This window comes from Heptranchias perlo, chromosome 5 (assembly GCF_035084215.1).
Source record: "Heptranchias perlo isolate sHepPer1 chromosome 5, sHepPer1.hap1, whole genome shotgun sequence".
In the NCBI taxonomy this organism is placed as follows: domain Eukaryota; kingdom Metazoa; phylum Chordata; class Chondrichthyes; order Hexanchiformes; family Hexanchidae; genus Heptranchias; species Heptranchias perlo.
In genome coordinates, this window is record NC_090329.1 from 69646474 (window position 1) to 69665302 (window position 18829).

An 18829-nucleotide genomic window follows, 5' to 3' on the forward strand; every position below is an offset into this window, starting at 1 on the left:
GTATTACAATAATAAAATCTCATGCATAGCTTTATTACTATGATATTAAACCTAAACTACAAAAATAAACAATTTCAATTTAATTTTTTTTAAATAAACTCATTAATTCTGCTTGTTGTCATCCTTTGTGACTCCTTTTTCTTTTGTTTCCTCTCCTATTTTTAAACTTATTTTAACTTTATTTTTCCTTTGTTGCTTAATTGATCCTTTCCATATCTTATTTCTCGGGGGGGATGGGGAAACTACCTTCATATTCTTTTGTAATCACATCCCTTCTATCTCGGAGGTGAGGGTATTGGCTAAAATCTGCCTGCAAAGTATTTTTTTGTCAGTTGAAAGCCAGAGTAGTAAAGATTGACATAGTTATGTCATAGATGAACCTCATTGCAACGTGTTTTTACATCTTAAAGCTGTAAGATAGTTACTGATGACAAACGTATAAGCAGCCCATAGATGAGAAGACAAGTGAATTTATCTGTGGCGTGCTGAGAATTAATACTCAAAAATATTATCTGTTTTAGCCTTAATGCACTGATATTTCTGGTTTCCCTATGTATTTTAACTAGCAATTTTAGTTAGATCTTCCAAAAAGTAAATGACTGGTTTACTCTAATATTTAAAACTGGCATTTCCTGCAGCAAAATGGCAAAAACTTCCTTGGTGTTAGCAACCTGATATCTGAGAAGTCTTCTCTATACTGGAGACAAATTGTTTGAGTTTCTCTTTCCAGTAAACGACATCCCCCGAGATGTTAGAGTCTAATATACAATTAACTGGTTTAATAACTGTGAAGGGAGAAGTTGATACTAACTGGATGTGTTTTTTTTAAGGAGCAATACATTTTCATTCATGATGCCATTCTAGAGGCTTGTTTGTGTGGGGACACATCAATAGCAACATGCGAGGTCAAGCCAACCTATTATGAAATGATAAGAGTTGATTCACAGAGTAACTCCTCACAACTTAAAGATGAATTTCAAGTAAGTAAACTTCTGCTACAAGATGTGGAGTTAAGCCTCATTATTTCTAATAGGTTTATTTTATCAAAGTTTGGGCTCCTCTGTTGTTGATGACGAAATTTCCAGCAGGTCGAATGAACACATCTATAATGAGAGGGAATTCTATATTCAACTTTTCACATGCAATGTTTATTCGTTCATTAAAGCAGAAATAAAATTTAAGAACAAATGCTCAGTTCTGTACATGTGTAGCACATTTAAAAACACTGAATACACTAGATGACATACTGATCACCTGGCCAGTGCTTGAATCTGGCACTGATGCTTGAAATGGGAGTGCTCCATTTCCTAGCACTAAGGTCCCTCATTTTAATGAATGCAAAAATTTGTTGAAAAGTGAATTTTATGAAGTAACAAATCCTTTGACTAACACTTTAAAGGTTAAACAGTTGATTTACAGCGAACTCTGCAGAGCCAGATAGGGACACTCTTTGAGATTTGTTTTCTGTTGCATGTTTTTCTCTGCCTATTTATGTTGCTTACAACTATGTATCTACTTAATAACTATTTTACTTTATTTAAGAACACCATGATCTAAGGAACATTTTAGAGTTCTACACATTCCAGTTCAGCACTTGCCATTATTGCAAAGCAATTGTACATTCAAATTCTTACGGCAGGATGGTGTGGGCTGCAGACTTCACAACACCATCAGTCCCTGTTTTATGATTGGCTGAAATAAGAAGTAATTTGATTGTTGTACGCCTTTCTTACTTCTCCGGTTGTTTATTCTAGCAGCGTGTAAAAGTTCACAAGGCTGAAACAAGCAAGTGTGATTAGCAGACAGTACTGGAACTAAAAACATTTATCACTTGGACTGACAGATTTGATATGTTGATGAGCATTCAGCATTTAAATCACGGTATCCGAACAATCTTCAATAAATCTATGGTGACAAATTTGGTTCATGCAAAATGAGCTTGGGAAAAAAATCATCTTAAATGGATGCAACTATGTGTGGATGGCCTGGCCTGTACAAGCTGGCTTCTTGTTGGTTGCAAAGTTAGAATTTTTTTTACCTTATTATTGCTTTATCTGCATTTTGATTGGTGTATTCATTTTTATTGCTAGGTAGACCTGATATTTTGCATTGCAAGACTTCTATTTTCAGCTGTTTGTTACAACAGTCTTCCTTCCACCTGCTGTTTCACTTGCAACAGCCAAAGCAGGCAGCAGCATTGTTTGAAAGGGACAGCATGTTAATCACATTCCTGTGGAAAGCAAGCCCAAGTTTGACAGGGCATAGAATTTTTTCCAGCTGGCGGGGCTCCCAAAAGTGCAGAGCGTTGTCGATGGCGGCCATGTACTGAGCTTGGCTGCACCTCCTGAAGGTAAAGGTCACTGTTATCCTTTGGGGAGGAGGCCCTGGAGAACCAAATGTGACAATCCTCCTCGTACCTCATGCAGTAGCATGTCCACTTTAATGGCCATCAATCGAGGTTGGGTACTGCGCCGCTCAGTCAGTTGACCACAGATTTTTCGCATTCCTCCATTGGACTAACTGCCTGTGCAAAGCCTAAACAGTGCTGGGAACTTAGTCTAATTATTCAAACGCCCTTACTCTGTAAAGTAGTGTGCACTCAGCTCAATACACTTTCTGCGAGCTTTGCGTTAGCAGCTAGCCATTCCCAGCACGGATTTAACCAGTACTGCTTAATCAAGGTCATTGTCGTTTAGTCTTCAGTACTTAACCAGATAGTGAAATGCTGAAACTGCAGCTTTGATTTTGACGGTTTCAAATTTAATTAAACTGCTGGTTCAGTTGGTGTTGCCTGGCCTCCAAAGAATGTAGTTTGACTAATTCATATTTTTATACAGGGTGTGCTCTACGTGACTCCTCCAACTGAATATATTAGTCAGGCATTATATTGAAAAACATTATGTTGTACAATGGCTATTAATGAGCTATGTTGCTTTCTTTTGCTACACAGACACTAAATTCTGTATCTTCCCAACTACAACCTGAAGACTGCAGCATCGCTCTTCTTCCCAGGAATCACGAGAAGAATCGATACATGGACGCACTGCCACCAGACAGATGTCTGCCATTCTTAATTACCATAGATGGCGAAAGCAGCAACTACATCAGTGCTGCTCTTATGGATGTATGTGTTTCATTTTAACTTTAGATTTTATTTAAAAAACAGCTATGTGATACATTTTGGTAGGAAGAATGAGGAGAGACAGTATCAGCTAAATGGTACAATTTTAAAGGGGGTGCAGGAACAGAGGTGTATGTACACAAGTATTTGAAGGTGGAAGAAACAAGTTGAGAAGGCTGTTTTTTTCTTAAAAAAAGCAGATGGGATCCTTGGCTTTATAAATGGAGGCATAGAGTACAAGGAAGTTATGCTAAACTTTTATAAAACACCGGTTAGGCCTTAGCTGGAGTATTGTGTTCAATTCCAGGCTCCACACTTTGGAAAAGACGTCAAGACCTCAGAGAGGGTGCAGAAGAGATTTACTACAATGGTACCAGGATGTGGAGAGACTGGAGAAGCTGGGGTTGTTCTCCTTAGAGCAGAGAAGGTTAAGAGGAGATTTGATAGAGGTGTTCAAAATCATGAACGATTTTGATAGAGTAAATAAGGAGAAATTGTTTCTGGTGGTGGGAGGGTCGGTAACCAGAGGACACAGATTTAAGGTGATTGGCAAAAGAGCCAGAAGCGACGTGAGGGGGAAAAAAAATTACGTAGAGAGTTGTTATGATCTGGAATGCACTGCCTGAAAGAGTTGTGGAAGCAAATTCAATAGTAACTTTCAAAAGGGAATTGAATAATTACATGAAGGGAACAAAATTTACAGGGCTATGGGGAGTGAGACTAATTGGATAGCTCTACCAAAGAGGCAGCATAGACACGATGGGCTGCTGTGCTGCATCATTCTATGTGTATTTTATGGTAATTTTATTTTCAGTTTGATTCAATGCTGCAATATGTGTTATGCAACACCACAGAAAAGGTGCGAAGCAAAATTGATTGCCCCCATTCCCACCAACCAATGAGATTGCAATTTCAGCTATAGCAATATAGGGTGACACAGAATGGGGAGACCAAGGAAGAGAGGGGATTGAAAATTGATAGGCGAGTTGTAGCAAGCTATGCCTGCACACCTAGCAGTCAGAACATGAAATAAAACCTTTGAGCAATTTCCTCAGCTGCTATCTATTAGTGTGTAGTTCAGGGAACCTGGGCAAAAAAATGGATTGAGCTTACCCTCAAATTATAATTGACTTTTTTTACTTTCCAGCTATAAGTTAAAAAAAAACCTGAACATTTAATTATTTAAGCTTTTGTTCTTCATTTCTTTACAGAGCTACAGACAACCAGCTGCCTTTATAGTCACCCAGCATCCTTTGCCAAATACAGTCAAAGATTTCTGGAGACTGGTGTATGACTATGGCTGTACTTCTATAGTAATGCTGAATGAGCTGGACCTTGTGCAGGTAGCTGCATTGATCCTGAAATTCTGAAAAATTAGGGGTTCAGATGTTTAACCAAGACCAAGCTTTTATTCATTAAAACAGTTTGCAGCACAAATAAGCAGACTGGGGATGATTGTTGATTAATAATTCCTGCATATTTAAGAAAAAATAAACTTTTTTATATAAACAAAATGCCCTATTGGTCAATAATTCGTAATATCGACCCTCAAACTAATTGGCGTAAAATTAGTGTGATTTTGTGTTCTGCTCCTGATAATGTTTATAGCATTTTCCAGTACTTGGTTAATCACTAAAAGTGGTTTCTTTGTGGAGTTATGGATCTTTAAATTTCTACCTTCTACCATTTTGAGGGGAGAAGAAATCTTGTTCCATTTTCAATAAAATGTTTTTTGAATACACCTTCAAAAATGCAACTTCAGTGAACCATCCCAGCATTAAGTGGATGTTCAAAATTTATTATTTATTTACATGTTAGTATTCAAAATTTGTTCTTATCTTTGATTTTTGGGGAAATATTAATTCTAAAACACCATTATTTTGTCAACTGCACCTTATTTGCATCTGTTTCCAGTGTGGGTGGCTTAGTGCAGTTCCTGCTCATAATGAAATTTTCATCTTCAAAGCATGCATGCAAAATTGCTAACATAGCATGAATCTTTTTGCCCTCAAGGACTAAGTTTACATTTTTTGATGATTTTACAGTAGTCTATAATTGCTTTTTCAGCAATAGTCTTTACAGTCGTGTAGTAAGACTGATAACTCAGTTTATAGTAGAGCTTTCATTTGTTCAAAAATCAGACAATCATGTCTCACATTTAGTCAGCATTGGCATACACCATACACACCTCAGGAATAGCCCCCATGCTGGTTCTAATTTGGGTAAACTGGCAGCGAGGATGTGGCCAGGATGTTTCCTCTCCTAACTCTCAACAAACAGAGCATAGTGTGTATATCAGATCTGCGTCAAAAATGGAGTAAATTGAGAATTCCATTCTGATTTATACGCTCTCTTTGAACCTCCTGACAGCAGTGAATATCCAGCCATGAACATTGGAGTCATTTTAAATTTCAGTGGGGGCAGAAAACTGACAGTATCAGATTGGTCACCATTATACATCCTGCCTGGTGGGATGTATAACAGATGGCCGATCCAATGCTGACGGTTTTCCACCTCCACCAAGGTTGAAAATTAATCCCACTAATTTATTCCCCTTAGCCCTTTAAGTACTGAAAGCTTCTAATATGGAATAACGTAATGTAGGACTAGATAAATTTATAGAACCATTGAATATTTTTGTATTTGTGGAATAATCACCTTACCTGATTTTGAATTTTTTATTTTATCTACAACCACAATGTGATGCTGTAATACTTTCTTAAAATTAATTTTTGGGATGTGGGTGACACTGGCAAGGCCGCATTTATTGCCATCCTTAGTTTTGCCCTGAGAAGGTGATAGTGGGCCACGTTCTTGAACCACTGCAGTCCATTTAGTGATGGTGCTCCCATAATGGTGCTAAGTATGAAATTCCAGGATTTTGATGAATTGGAGGTGATGGTTTTCCCATGATATTACTTTTGGAGGTCGCAGAGATACTGTTGGTGAGTTGTTGCAGTGCATCCTCTAGGTCGTATGCACTACAGTCACAATGCACCTGTTGTGGAGGGGTTGAATCAAGTCCATTGACAGTGACACCAAGCAAGTGGACTGCTTTGTCCTGCATGGTTCACCCATCCAGGCACGTGCTGAGTATTTCATTACACTCCTGACTTGAGCTTAGTAGAATGTGGAGAAGTTATTGAGGGGTCAGGTGTTGAGCCACTCATCACAGAGTACTCAGCCACTGCCATACTCTTGTAGCCTTGGTGTTAATATGACTTGTCCAGTTAAGCATTTGGTCGGTAGTGACCCCTTGGATGTTGATGGTGAGGGATTGGTGATGGTAATGCCATGGAAGATCAGGGAAAGTTGGTTGGGCTTTTTCTTGTGTGTGCTGTTTATTAGTCGTTTATATGGCGCAAATATTACCTGCCAATTGTCAGCCCAAGCTTGGATGTTTTCCAGCTCCTGCTGTTGGCTGCTTCATCATCGGAAAAATTGTGAATGGGTTGTCTCTCCCTCCCTGTGAGAGTACGCAACCTCCTCTTGGTAATTCTACACAGCAGCACAGCTGAGAGTTTGTTAGAGTAACTGCACAAACCCATGCTGAAGTTACATTGTTTTATGCACCAATTGCATAAAAAACAATTTTGCAGTTTTTATGTTGATAAAATTGAGTAAATAAGGCCTAATAATTACAACTTGATTTGAAGTGTTATTGGAGAATCCCTCCTCCATAACAGATGGTTGAATTGACAAGTAGTTGTAGAGTCCCCAAAGTCCAGAAGTTGCTTTCATCATTATGTTGATATGCTACGTTGCTGCCCACGTGTGATCTGAAGTACAAATTTATTTTTGTAAATTAGGGTTGTCCACAATATTGGCCAGAAGAGGGGACACTTCGATATGGGCCAATCCAAGTTGAATGCATTTCTTGTTCAATGGATTGTGATTTAGTAAGTCGGATCTTCAGGATATGCAATCTTACAAGGGTAAGTGTTCTTACAGCAGATTTTATTCGAGGAACCTTGGCTAAAATGAAATTGTCCTTGTAATGCTTTTTATTGTACAAACAGCTGCATTTATTTGAGCTTCTCATGTCCTCTCCTTCCCTTCCCATCCTTCATTTCAACCCACTTCAGTAACTATCTGCACAGACAAACTTGTTACTGTAATAATTTTAAAATGTTCACTTGGTTTTGAACTTGTGTTTCACCTAATCAGTGCTATAAGCACATGAAACTATTTTGTTTCACCAATAGTGCTAAGATAATCTGCAGCAGCCTTTTTTAAAGGAAAAAAAACTGGGACTTCTTCAGTTTACAGTGACATTCCTATTAATATTTACGATTTCTTATAATATTTTGACCCCTACATCGCTAATCTCATTCACATCAACATTTCGAGCACAGAGGATTTCTCCTGAATATTGGTACATTTCTCATTCATTCATTTTTTTTGAAAAGTTATACTGAAATATGCTTAAAAGAAAACATCAGTTATTTTGTGTATAATGGTGAATCTGGAGTAGAGTGAAGATAATGCTGAACGATGTGATATCTTTATTCTCCCCAACAGAGTATCTAGTCCAGCACTGTAACTGCCCCCTCCCACCCTGTCTGCCGACCTATGGGCAACAATCACGCAACTGCAAATAGTTTGCCACAAGAAAAACGCCGTTACATAATGCTTGCAAGTCGAGTGACGTACAAGCTGTGTTGAAAGAGAATTAGAGAGCGAAAGAAAAGAATAGAAAAATTGAGGTTGCACACCATTGTTAGTTCAGAAAGGACATTGCTGCAGGAGTTCCTCAGGGCAGTGTTCTAGGCCCAACCATCTTCAGCTGCTTCATCAATGACCTTCCCTCTATCATAAGGTCAGAAATGGGGACGTTCACTGGTGATTGCACAGTGTTCAGTTCCATTCGCAACCCCTCACACAATGAAGCAGTCTGTATCTGCATGCAGCAAGACCTGGACAACATCCAGCTTGGACCGATAAGTGGCAAGTAACATTCGCGCCAGACAAGTGCCAGGCAATGACCATCTCCAACAAGAGAGAGTCCAACCACCTCCCCTTGACATTGAATGGCATTACCATCGCCGAATCCCCCACCATCAACATCCTGGGGGTCACCATTGACCAGAAACTTAACTGGACCAGCCACATAAATACTGTGGCTACAAGAGCAGGTCAGAGGCTGGGTATTCTGCAGCGAGTGACTCACCACCTGACTCCCCAAAGCCTTTCCACCATCTACAAGGCACAAGTCAGGAGTGTGATGGAATACTCTCCACTTGCCTGGATGAGTGCAGCTCCAACAACACTCGAAGCTCGACACCATCCAGGACAAAACAGCCCGCTTGATTGGCACCTCATCCACCACCCTCAACATTCAATCCCTTCACCACCGGCGCACTGTGGCTGCAGTGTGTACCATCCACAGGATGCACTGCAGCAACTCGCCAAGGCTTCTTTAACAGCACCTCCCAAACCCCCGACCTCTACCACCTAGAAGGAGACGGGCAGCAGGCGCATGGGAGCACCACCACCTGCACGTTCCCCTCCAAATCACACACCATCCCGACTTGGAAATATATCGCCGTTCCTCCATTGTCGCTGGGTCAAAATCCTGGAACTCCCTTCCTAACAGCACTGTGGGAGAACCTTCACCACACGGACTGCAGCGATTCAAGGAGGCAGCTCACCACCACCTTCTCAGGGGCAATTAGGGATGGGCAATAAATGCTGGCCTGCCAGCAAAGCCCACATCCCATGAACGAATTTAAAAAAAGGATAGAAAAAATGTGGTGGTGGCGTGGCCCTTCACGCCAATTCGCACCTTGGTCTCTTTTTCCTCCTCTGGAACCTTCCCTTCCTACGACCACTTCAACTTACTCCACCCGTCTCGCCTCTTTTTTAATAACCTCATAATTTGCTTCCCTCCCAAGCCCCACCCGAGTTTCTCCCCGAGACATACTCCTTCACTTCCTCCCTCAGCCTCTTCAGTGAGTGGCTTATCATCCTCAGTGATTTCAACCTCCATCTCAGCTCCCCTTGCTGTCTCTTCACCACCATCCTATTCTCCCTAAGCCCCTCTCTTTATATAAATTCTCCTACCCATATTCATGGCCACCCGTCGACCCCATCATCTTCTGCAGCCCCATTATCCCCATGGTCTTTATCACATTTTACATTGATTACATAGAATTAACAGCACAGAAATAGGCCATTTGGCCCAATAGGTCCATGCCGGTGTTTACGCTCTACACAAGCCTCCTCCATCCGTTTAACCCTATCAAAATATCCTTCTATTCCTTTCTCCCTCATGTGTTTATCTAGCTTCCCATTAAATATATCTATGCCAGTCGCCTCAACTACTGCTTGTTTTTTTTTATTCGTTCATGGGATGTGGGCGTCGCTGGCAAGGACAGCATTTATTGCCTAACCCTAATTGCCCTTGAGAAGGTGGTGGTGAGCCGCCTTCTTGAACCGCTGCAGTCCGTGTGGTGAAGGTTCTCCCACAGCGCTGTTAGGAAGGGAGTTCCTGGATTTTGACCCAGTGACGATGAAGGAACGGCGATTTATTTCCAAGTCGGGTTGGTGTGTGACTTGGAGGGGAACGTGCAGGTGGTGGTGTTCCCATGTGCCTGCTGCTCTTGTCCTTCTAGGCGGTAGAGGTCGGGGGTTTGGGAGGTGCTGTCGAAGAAGCCTTGGCGAGTTGCTGCAGTGCATCCTGTGGATGGTACACACTGCAGCCACTGTGCGCTGGTGGTGGAGAGAGTGAATGTTTCGGGTGGTGGATGGGGTGCCAATCAAGCGGGCTGCTTTGTCCTGGATGGTGTCGAGCTTCAGTGTTGTTGGAGCTGCACTCATCCAGGCAAGTGGAGAGTATTCCATCACACTCCTGACTTGTGCCTTGTAGATGGTGGAAAGGCTTTGGGGAGTCAGGAGGTGAGTCACTCGCCACAGAATACCCAGCCTCTGACCTGCTCTTGTAGCCACTATATTTGTGTGGCTGGTCCAGTTAAGTTTCTGTTAAGCGGTGACCCCCAGGATGTTGATGGTGGGGGATTTGGCGATGGTTATGCCATTGAATGTCAAGGCTCAGATTCTCTCTTGTTGGAGATGGTCATTGCCTGGCACTTGTCTGGCCCGAATGTTACTTGCCACTTATCAGTCCAAGCCTGGATGTTGTCCAGGTCTTGCTGCATGCGGGCTTGGACTGCTTCATTATCTGCAGGGTTGCGAATGGAACTGAACACTGTGCAATCATCAGCGAACATCCCCATTCTGACCTTATGATGGAGGGATGGTCATTGATGAAGCAGCTGAAGATGGTTGGGCCGTGGACACTACCCTGAGGAACTCCTGCAGCAATGTCCTGGGGCTGAGATGATTGGCCTCCAACAACCACTACCATCTTCCTTGGTGCTAGGTATGACTCCAGCTACACGCTACCTTGTGGTAGCGTGTTCCACATTCTAACCATCCCATTATATCCCTCACCACCCATAACTCCCTATCCCCTTTCAGATCCCCTTTTTTCTCTGTCCACTCCTGGAAAAGAAAACTCTTTGCCTAAGTCACTTAAAAGCCCATTACTCCAGCATCATCCTGTAGAGCAAAAATAATCCTGGTCTATTTTCTTCACTACCAACTGTCTCCTTAAATCTCTCGCCCCTTCCTGCCCCATCCACCCTCACCTCCAACAAGTGTGAGCTCACGGACTTATTTGGGACCAAGATTGAGACCATCATTCAACTACATTTGGTGTTTCCCCCACCCTACTATTGCCCACCAAGTCAAGCCTTACCCCAGGCTCTGCCATGTCATAGCCTTGCGCTCTCCATGTCCATCTCGTCCATGAGATCTACCTTTTAGTTTTCTTATTGAGTTGCAAAGAAATTGAGGCATGGATGCAAGGTTATATAACTTTTATTTCAAACAAACAGCCAATTCATTTGCACCACACTTCCACCCTATGAAAGCACACATAGAATGAATCATGGAATGTTACAGCAAAGAAACAGGCTCTTCAGCCCATCAAATCTGTGCCTGTAGTTTTCTCCACAAGCCACTTAGTTTAATTACCCCCTCCTGCTTGCTCTACCTGACCTTTTAAGAGTCCTCTTTTTCAAGTAACTAATTCACTTTTAAAAGAATTTAGGGACTCAACTACAGCAATTGTTTGTAGCAGAGAATTCTAAATTATAACCATCTTCTGTGTACTGAGAGATTTTCTTATAACCTCTTCAATTCTTTTTGTGATTATCTTAAATATTTGCCCTCTTGTTACTGTACAAGTATGCAGAACTCTCTTGAAAATGCATCAGGTGTGTCTGATAGAATGGTGTGATTTCAGACGGTGAACATGTGCTGAGGTAGGGTGTTTGAGATGGGACCAATCAATGAGGAATTGAATTTAAAAAAGTGACCGTTGGCATTGCCCAGTTAGATTTGAGGAGTGAAAATAATTGCTGTTACCTATCATTAAACTAAAGATTGTGATTGGTTAAATTACCATAACAAACTCACCTAGATGTCTAAGAAGTTTATTTAAAGACGAGTAGGACTGTCTGTTATTGGTAAATTGATGTTACAAATGATGATGTAATTTAGCCTCATTAGATTGAACAAAGCAATCCACACTTTTCGATTTGCTATTCTGTAAAGCATCTGACAACTTCCGAACAACAATAACTGATAATTATGTATTGCAGCAGTATTTGTACAGGTACTGCTGTTTTTTAAATGGACTTCACATATTCTCGATGTAAAGCTATTTTGCATTGAATTCCAAGAGTAGCATTAGATCAAAGGAGAATTGTACCCATTTTTTTAAATTCAGTTTGTGCATTTAGAATAAATCACTGTAATATAATGCACATTTTCAACCACCCACCTATGTCATTTTATTTATCAATTTAACCTGTAAATTATTTACAGAAGAACCAACTTCCTACCAGAAGTAATTCTACAAAGGAATCCATAGAATTATAATGTATATTTCCAGCATTTTCTGTTTTGATTTTAGCCATGGGTTTCGGTTGTGTTCTCTCCAGTATTTGTGAATCGATGTATTCAAATTGAATGTCATAATATCATAAAAGAGTCTATACTAATCTGGGATAAACCAAAAATATAAAATAAGAATTAACCTAAACAAGGTGGCAACCCAGGCAAATACTATTGCAAGATGGGGGAGACTTGAAGGCTTTTTGGAGGGCCTGTAATTGTCTTTCAGACAAAGTTGTTTTTGATTTAGTTTAGCTTTACGTGAGAAATATATATAATCAGCGATATTTCCATTGTATATCTTGATGTTTTAATTTGCAATGACAAATATGAAATTGGGTTATAAAGTTTTTAATCAAATTTAAGAAAATGTAAACATAATTAGCGATTTGGTTATCTGAACTGTTTGACTCCGCAATGCTGTCCCTCATCTATTTTATAAAGTGTTCCATTGGAAAAAAAATATTAAGGGGACTAAATGAGAAGTTGTTCGGAAATAACAAAAAAGGTAGAAGTGAGAAAAAATACAAGCTCACAAACGCAGGAAATTTGTTTTTAATTTAAAAAAAGTAATATCACTGTTTTGAAAAATTGGTATAGCAGGAGTAATTTTATGAAGCTAAAAATGTTCTAAAATCACAATGGCAAGTCAAGTTAGAATGCTTAGGAAGCAGAAGAGTCAGATCTGAAATATTAATCTTACTCTATCGAAACAGTGGATGAATAAATTCTTTTTGTATGAAAAGTGATAGTGTAGAAGGTGGCAGTCTCAAGGGAATGGAAAGACAAGAGAAGGAAAACAAGCCATTGATACACGTGAGCCATGGGAATGTCTGATTCTTGAAAGATACAATCGCTCTTTATTGATTATGGAAGTGCTGGTCCACAAGCCTTCCACCATGGAATTTATGTTTCATGCTTTGTTTGTCAAGATGGATATCACAGTGCACAAACAACTATATGATGGCATTTTTCCAGGTGGATTTGCAGTTGCCGACAATTGAGGTTTCACTCAAGGATGGTTAACATTTTTTTTTAAATGGCTTGGATTCTTAATGCAGGCAATTTAAAAAAAAACTCTTATGAAGTAACACTGGAACAGGGAGGCTACATTTCAGGTTGTTGGCATTATTTTGTTAGGTGACTTCCTAATACCCAAATGACAACACCACAAAGGAGTAAAGATGTGAAATTGGATTATACACACATGTCGTAAGATCTAATTAGTGGTGAAAGCTTTTAATTTTTTTTGAGAAATACTACTTTCCTTTTTGGTATTCTATCACTGATTACTTGATTGCAGTTTAAAACCATAATGATACAATTCCGGTATATGAGTTTTAAAAAATCGAAAATTTGATTTCTCCTGATGGCTCAGTGGATAAATGCACTGCGTGGTGTAGTACTTTGTCGTTCAAATATGAGAAGGGTGTATGTGGGGGAGGGGGGGGGGTTGTGGGGGGTGGTTGCAGATGAGAAGCGTTGCTACAATCTTTACAAAAGAAAGTGGCTGCGCATTCACATCTAATGAGCAGGGTCATCTTTTGGATGGCATTTGATGTAGGTAATTTATTATTATGTAATGTAATAAAATATTGGTTATATTTAAGGCGAGTACTAAGGTCTTCATGGACCATAGATTTCAAAAGAAATTTACTTTATTATAGAGCTGGTAATTACAACCTCAAAACATCATCAGATCTCCTAAGTTGACTCCTGTGAACTGATTAAACTGGGCCTTCTATTACCCTGTGTAGAGAATTTGTATTGTTCAAGCACTATTACTATCATGAGCATCATCGGAATCCAATAGACAGTTAAACTCACACAAGCCATCACTATACTGGAAACCCTCAATGACCTAAACAATTACTCATAAGTTACTTAATAGGTTGTATACAACAAGGAAACTATAATTAGAAAATGGAGTATGAGTGGTCTCTTCACTAAACTGCAATTAGTAATCCAAAAGCCTATCACTTGTTAAATTAAAGGACGATTAAACTGAAGATTGTGATTGGTTAAATTATCATTGTACAACCATATAAATGCTTAAAAAGGTGTTTTGAAAGTCAAATAAGTGGAATGGAGGAAACCTCATATGCTAAATAAATCCTTAATCTGTATTTGCATTGAAAATTTTCTTTAGTTCTTTAGAAAAGCAGTCAATGTATGAAAACATCTCTCTGATTTAAACACATTGAGTATGTGCACCAACAACACCCAGCTGTACCTCCACCACCACCTCTCTTGACCTCTCCACTGTCTCTGTTTTGTCACACTGCTTGTCCACCATCCGGTACTGGATGAGCAAAAATTTCCTCCAACTAAATATTGGAAAGACTGAAGCCATTGCCTTCGGTCCCTGCCACAAACTCCGTTCCCTAGCTACCATCTCTCTTCCTGGGATGAGGAGAAATTTCTTCACTCAGAGGGTGGTGAAACTGTGGAATTCTCTACCACAGAAGGCTGTGGAGGCCAAGTCACTGAATATATTTAAGAAGGAGATAAATTTCTAGACATAAAAGCAAGGGGTTCGGGGAGAGAGTGGGAATATGGTATTGAGATAGAGGATCAGCCATGATCATATTGAATGGCAGAGCAGGCTCGAAGGGCCAAATGGCCTACTCCTGCTCCTATTTTCGATGTTTCTATGTTTCTGGCCACTGTCTGAGGCTGAACCAGACCGTTCACAACCTTGCCGTCCTGTTTGACCCTGAGATGAGCTTCTGACCACGTATCCACTCCATCACCAAGACCGTCCACTTCCACCTCCCTAACATCCCCCGTCTCTGCCCTGCCTCAGCATATCTGCTGCTGAAACCCTCATCCATGCCTTTGTTACCTCTGGACTTGATTATTCCAATGCTCTCCTGGCCGGCCTTCCATCTTCCACCCTCCATAAACTTGAGCTCATCCAAAATTCTGCTGCCCAGATCCTAACTCGCACCAAGTCCCATTTACCCATCACCCCTGTGCTTGCTGACCTACATTGGCTCCCGGTCTGGAAAAGCCTCGATTTTAAAATTCTCATCCTTGTTTTCAAATCCCTCCATGGCCTCGCCCCTCCCTATCTCTGCATCCTCCACTTCTTGCCTCTTACGCATCCCTAATTTTAACCGCTCCACCATTGGCGGTTGTGCCTTCAGCTGCCTAGGCCTTAAGCTCTGGAATTCCCTCCCTAAACCTCTCTGCCTCTCTCTCCTCCTTAAGACGCTCCTTAAAACCTACCTCTTTTGGTCACCTGTCCTAATATCTCCTTATGTGACTTGGTATCAAATTTTGTTTGAAAATGGCTCCTGTGAAGCACCTTGGGACGTTTTACTACATTAAAGGCGATATATAAGTGCAAGTTGTTGCTGGTGTTGTTGAGCATGTGATTTTAAGATTCTGTCCAGCAATTAAAATACATCACATTGGCAGTTCTGCCCAGTCTCACCTGACCTGAGATTCACTTTCAAATGATCTAGAAAATGTCAGTTAAGTGGAAAAGAAATATCAATTTGCTATCTGAGAGATTAAGGTTATAAAATTCTCCAGGTTTGGCATTGGCCAGGGAGCTTTCTTCTGTACATTTTTGTGTCTGATTTTAAAAACATTGGGTTGATTTTAATCCTACCTGCCCAGCAGAAACTGGGTGGGTAAGCAATTAAAATTGCCTAAGTGACGGATCCACCATCTTCCATTTTAACCTGCTTTTATGAGTAGGCAGCAAAGCACCTACCTGAAGCCGGAGGGGTCATTTTTAAAAATATGCAGATTGGGGTCTGATGATATCATTGGGCCCCAACTGCAATTTTAACTCTGGCCTGAGTGACTAACCTGCATTGGCTTTCCTGCCAGACGAAGGCAGTGAGAAGAGTGGGACCAGAAGAGGCCCAAACAGGGAAACCTTAACAGGCACAAGGAGAGTTTAGGCCTCCCCGCTCCGGGCTCTACATTGCTTACCTTAAGAACATAAGAAATAGGAGCAGGAGTAGGCCAATCGGCCCCTCGCGCCTGCTCCGCCATTCAATAAGATCATGGCTGATCTGATCCCAACCTCAAATTTAAATTCATGTCCAATTTCCTGCCCGCTCCCCGTAACCCCTAATTCCCTTTACTTCAAGGAAACTGTCTCTTTCTGTTTTAAATTTATTTAATGATGTAGCTTCCACAGCTTCCTGGGGCAGCAAATTCCACAGACCTACTACCCTCTGAGTGAAGAAGTTTCTCCTCATCTCAGTTTTGAAAGAGCAGCCCCTTATTCTAAGATTATGCCCCCTAGTTCTAGTTTCACCCATCCTTGGGAACATCCTTACCGCATCCACCCGATCAAGCCCCTTCACAATCTTATATGTTTCAATAAGATCGCCCCTCATTCTTCTGAACTCCAATGAGTAGAGTCCCAATCTACTCAACCTCTCCTCATATGTCCACCCCCTCATCCCCGGGATTAACCGAGTGAATCTTCTTTGTACTGCCTCGAGAGCAAGTATGTCTTTTCTTAAGTATGGACACCAAAACTGTACGCAATATTCCAGGTGCGGTCTCACCAATACCTTATATAACTGCAGCAATACCTCCCTGTTTTTATATTCTATTCCCCTAGCAATAAAAGCCAACATTCCGTTGGCCTTCTTGATCACCTGCATACTATCTTTTTGATTTTCTTGCACTAGGACCCCCAGATCCCTTTGTACTGCAGTACTTTCCAGTTTCTCGCCATTAAGATAATAACTTGCTCTCTGATTTTTTTCCTGCCAAAGTGCATAACCTCACATTTTCGAATATTGTATTGCATCTGCCAAATTTCCGCCCACTCACCCAGCCTGTCTATATCCCCTTGTAGGTTTTTTTATGTCCTCCTCACTCTCTACTTTCCCTCCCATCTTTGTATCATCTGCAAACTTTGATATGTTACACTCGGTCCCCTCCTCCAAATCGTTAATATAGATTGTAAAGAGTTGGGGACCCAGCGACGACCCCTGCGGAACACCACTGGTTACTGGTTGCCAGTCCGAGAATGAACCATTTATCCCAACTCTGCTTCCTGTTAGATAACCAATCCTCCACCCATGCCAGAATATTACCCCCAGTCCAGTGATTCTTTATCTTGAGCAATAATCTTTTATGTGGCACCTTGTCGAATGCCTTCTGGAAGTCTAAATACACTACGTCCACTGGTTCCCCTTTATCCACCCTGTACGTTATGTCCTCAAAGAACTTCTTGCCAATAAGCTTCTCTTTGGTGCCGGCCGGTGGTCTCCTGCCACCCGAACATCCAATACCACTCATGGCGTGCAGATTAAGTCCGGGAGCTTAAACCACCCAGGCCTCCCACTGCCGAGGTCGGGCATGTTTGGCGTTTGCCCAGCCTGCCTGAATCCTGCTCCCAGTTTAAAAATTTCCCCTAATGTACTTGTAAGTAGCGGTGAGAAAGATCTCTTGCCAGGTGCAATTATTGTGAGGATCACTAGGACCTAACAACTACTTCTGCAACATTTCAGAGATACATTGCAAGACATAGTCTTGCCAATGAATAAAACCCTGGAAGAAAGTCAAGGGAAAATTATTAAGATTGTATAGTAGTATTCTCATAACTTGTCAATAGTTTATTACATTAAGTACAATTTTTTGAACCAAAAAAAACTCAATTTATGAAGCTAACTCTAACTTGAAACAGTGCTTTTTCTCTTCCTTTCAAGAAAATGGGCTCAGTTTTAAAAAAAAAGCAAAACTTCCGTTAGCCGAAGCAAGGTTTCTGTTCCCTAATGTTCCAGATATAATGATATGAAGTGAAGTTACTGTAACTACCAGTGGAAATAAAAAAACTATCTCCTGGCATCACTTGGGTACTGTCCTTGGATTTTCTTGAGCTTAGAAAAATGATAATCACCACTTCCTCTCCTTGAAAACCTATATCTAAGGGTTATAAATGGAATGGAATGGTAAGCAGCAAGATAAGTTAGTCACCTTCAAAAGCTAAGGTAACTTGTTTCTATTTGAGACAGTTGATCATATGTCACAGCTAGCAGTGATATATATTTAATATTTGGGTGCCATAGAAAAAAATTATGTTTTCTAAAATTATTGTTTTACAGAGGGTGTTCTGTATTGTTTCTGTTGAGGAGCTATAACCTCTGCATTGTAGCAAGAACCTGCTCTTGTTTTATTTCTTTTTAAAAAAAAGTTAAAACTGTTTTGCGCCTTTAATGTGTTGACACCAATTGTAACTTATAGCACAGTGAATTAAATTGTATTTAGCTTTCAGCAAACCTGTGACCTCATTGCATCCAAATGCATATTTGAATGACATTCTGGTCTGATCATCATGCTTTGACTAAAAATTAACTCTGTAATTTCCAGAGTATGACATAATAGGCTGGATCTTGCTGGAAAAATAACGACGTGTTAATGATGCACACATAATTAATGTGCATATCGGCCAGCAAGTTCAGGGGATTAAGAGAATCGCTGTGAGTTGCAAATCTCCAGAACTTGCTTCGCACAAACGGCATCGTGCCCTTAGCCTGCCCGTTATCTTTAAGAATTTGCTGGATTTGCATATTAATTGCCCATTAAACTCACCGCAGAAAGTTAGGACTGGAACTTAACACAGTCAGTACTTTTTTAACGACGTGATAATTCTTAATGCAATCAACGCCTCTGGCTCAGAAAGGGAACAATTTAAACTGTTCAATCTCATTCCTGCATGTAGCAAATTGTTGTTGGAGATTTAAATTTTTTTTAATTTAAACATTTTTT

The 18829-nt window shown here is 40.6% G+C and overlaps 1 protein-coding gene across 2 annotated transcripts in view; it reads left to right on the top strand.

Annotated features, from left to right (window-relative positions):
- ptprk (protein tyrosine phosphatase receptor type K) overlaps positions 1 to 18829 on the top strand; it is a 539056-nt gene that overhangs the window by 509829 nt on the left and 10398 nt on the right. For both annotated transcript variants that reach the window (XM_067984566.1, XM_067984567.1), the window contains 4 exons: positions 831 to 980; positions 2951 to 3124; positions 4333 to 4464; positions 6931 to 7056. In XM_067984566.1, the coding sequence (XP_067840667.1) occupies positions 831 to 980; positions 2951 to 3124; positions 4333 to 4464; positions 6931 to 7056 (582 nt within the window). The remainder of the gene's footprint in view (positions 1 to 830; positions 981 to 2950; positions 3125 to 4332; positions 4465 to 6930; positions 7057 to 18829) is intronic.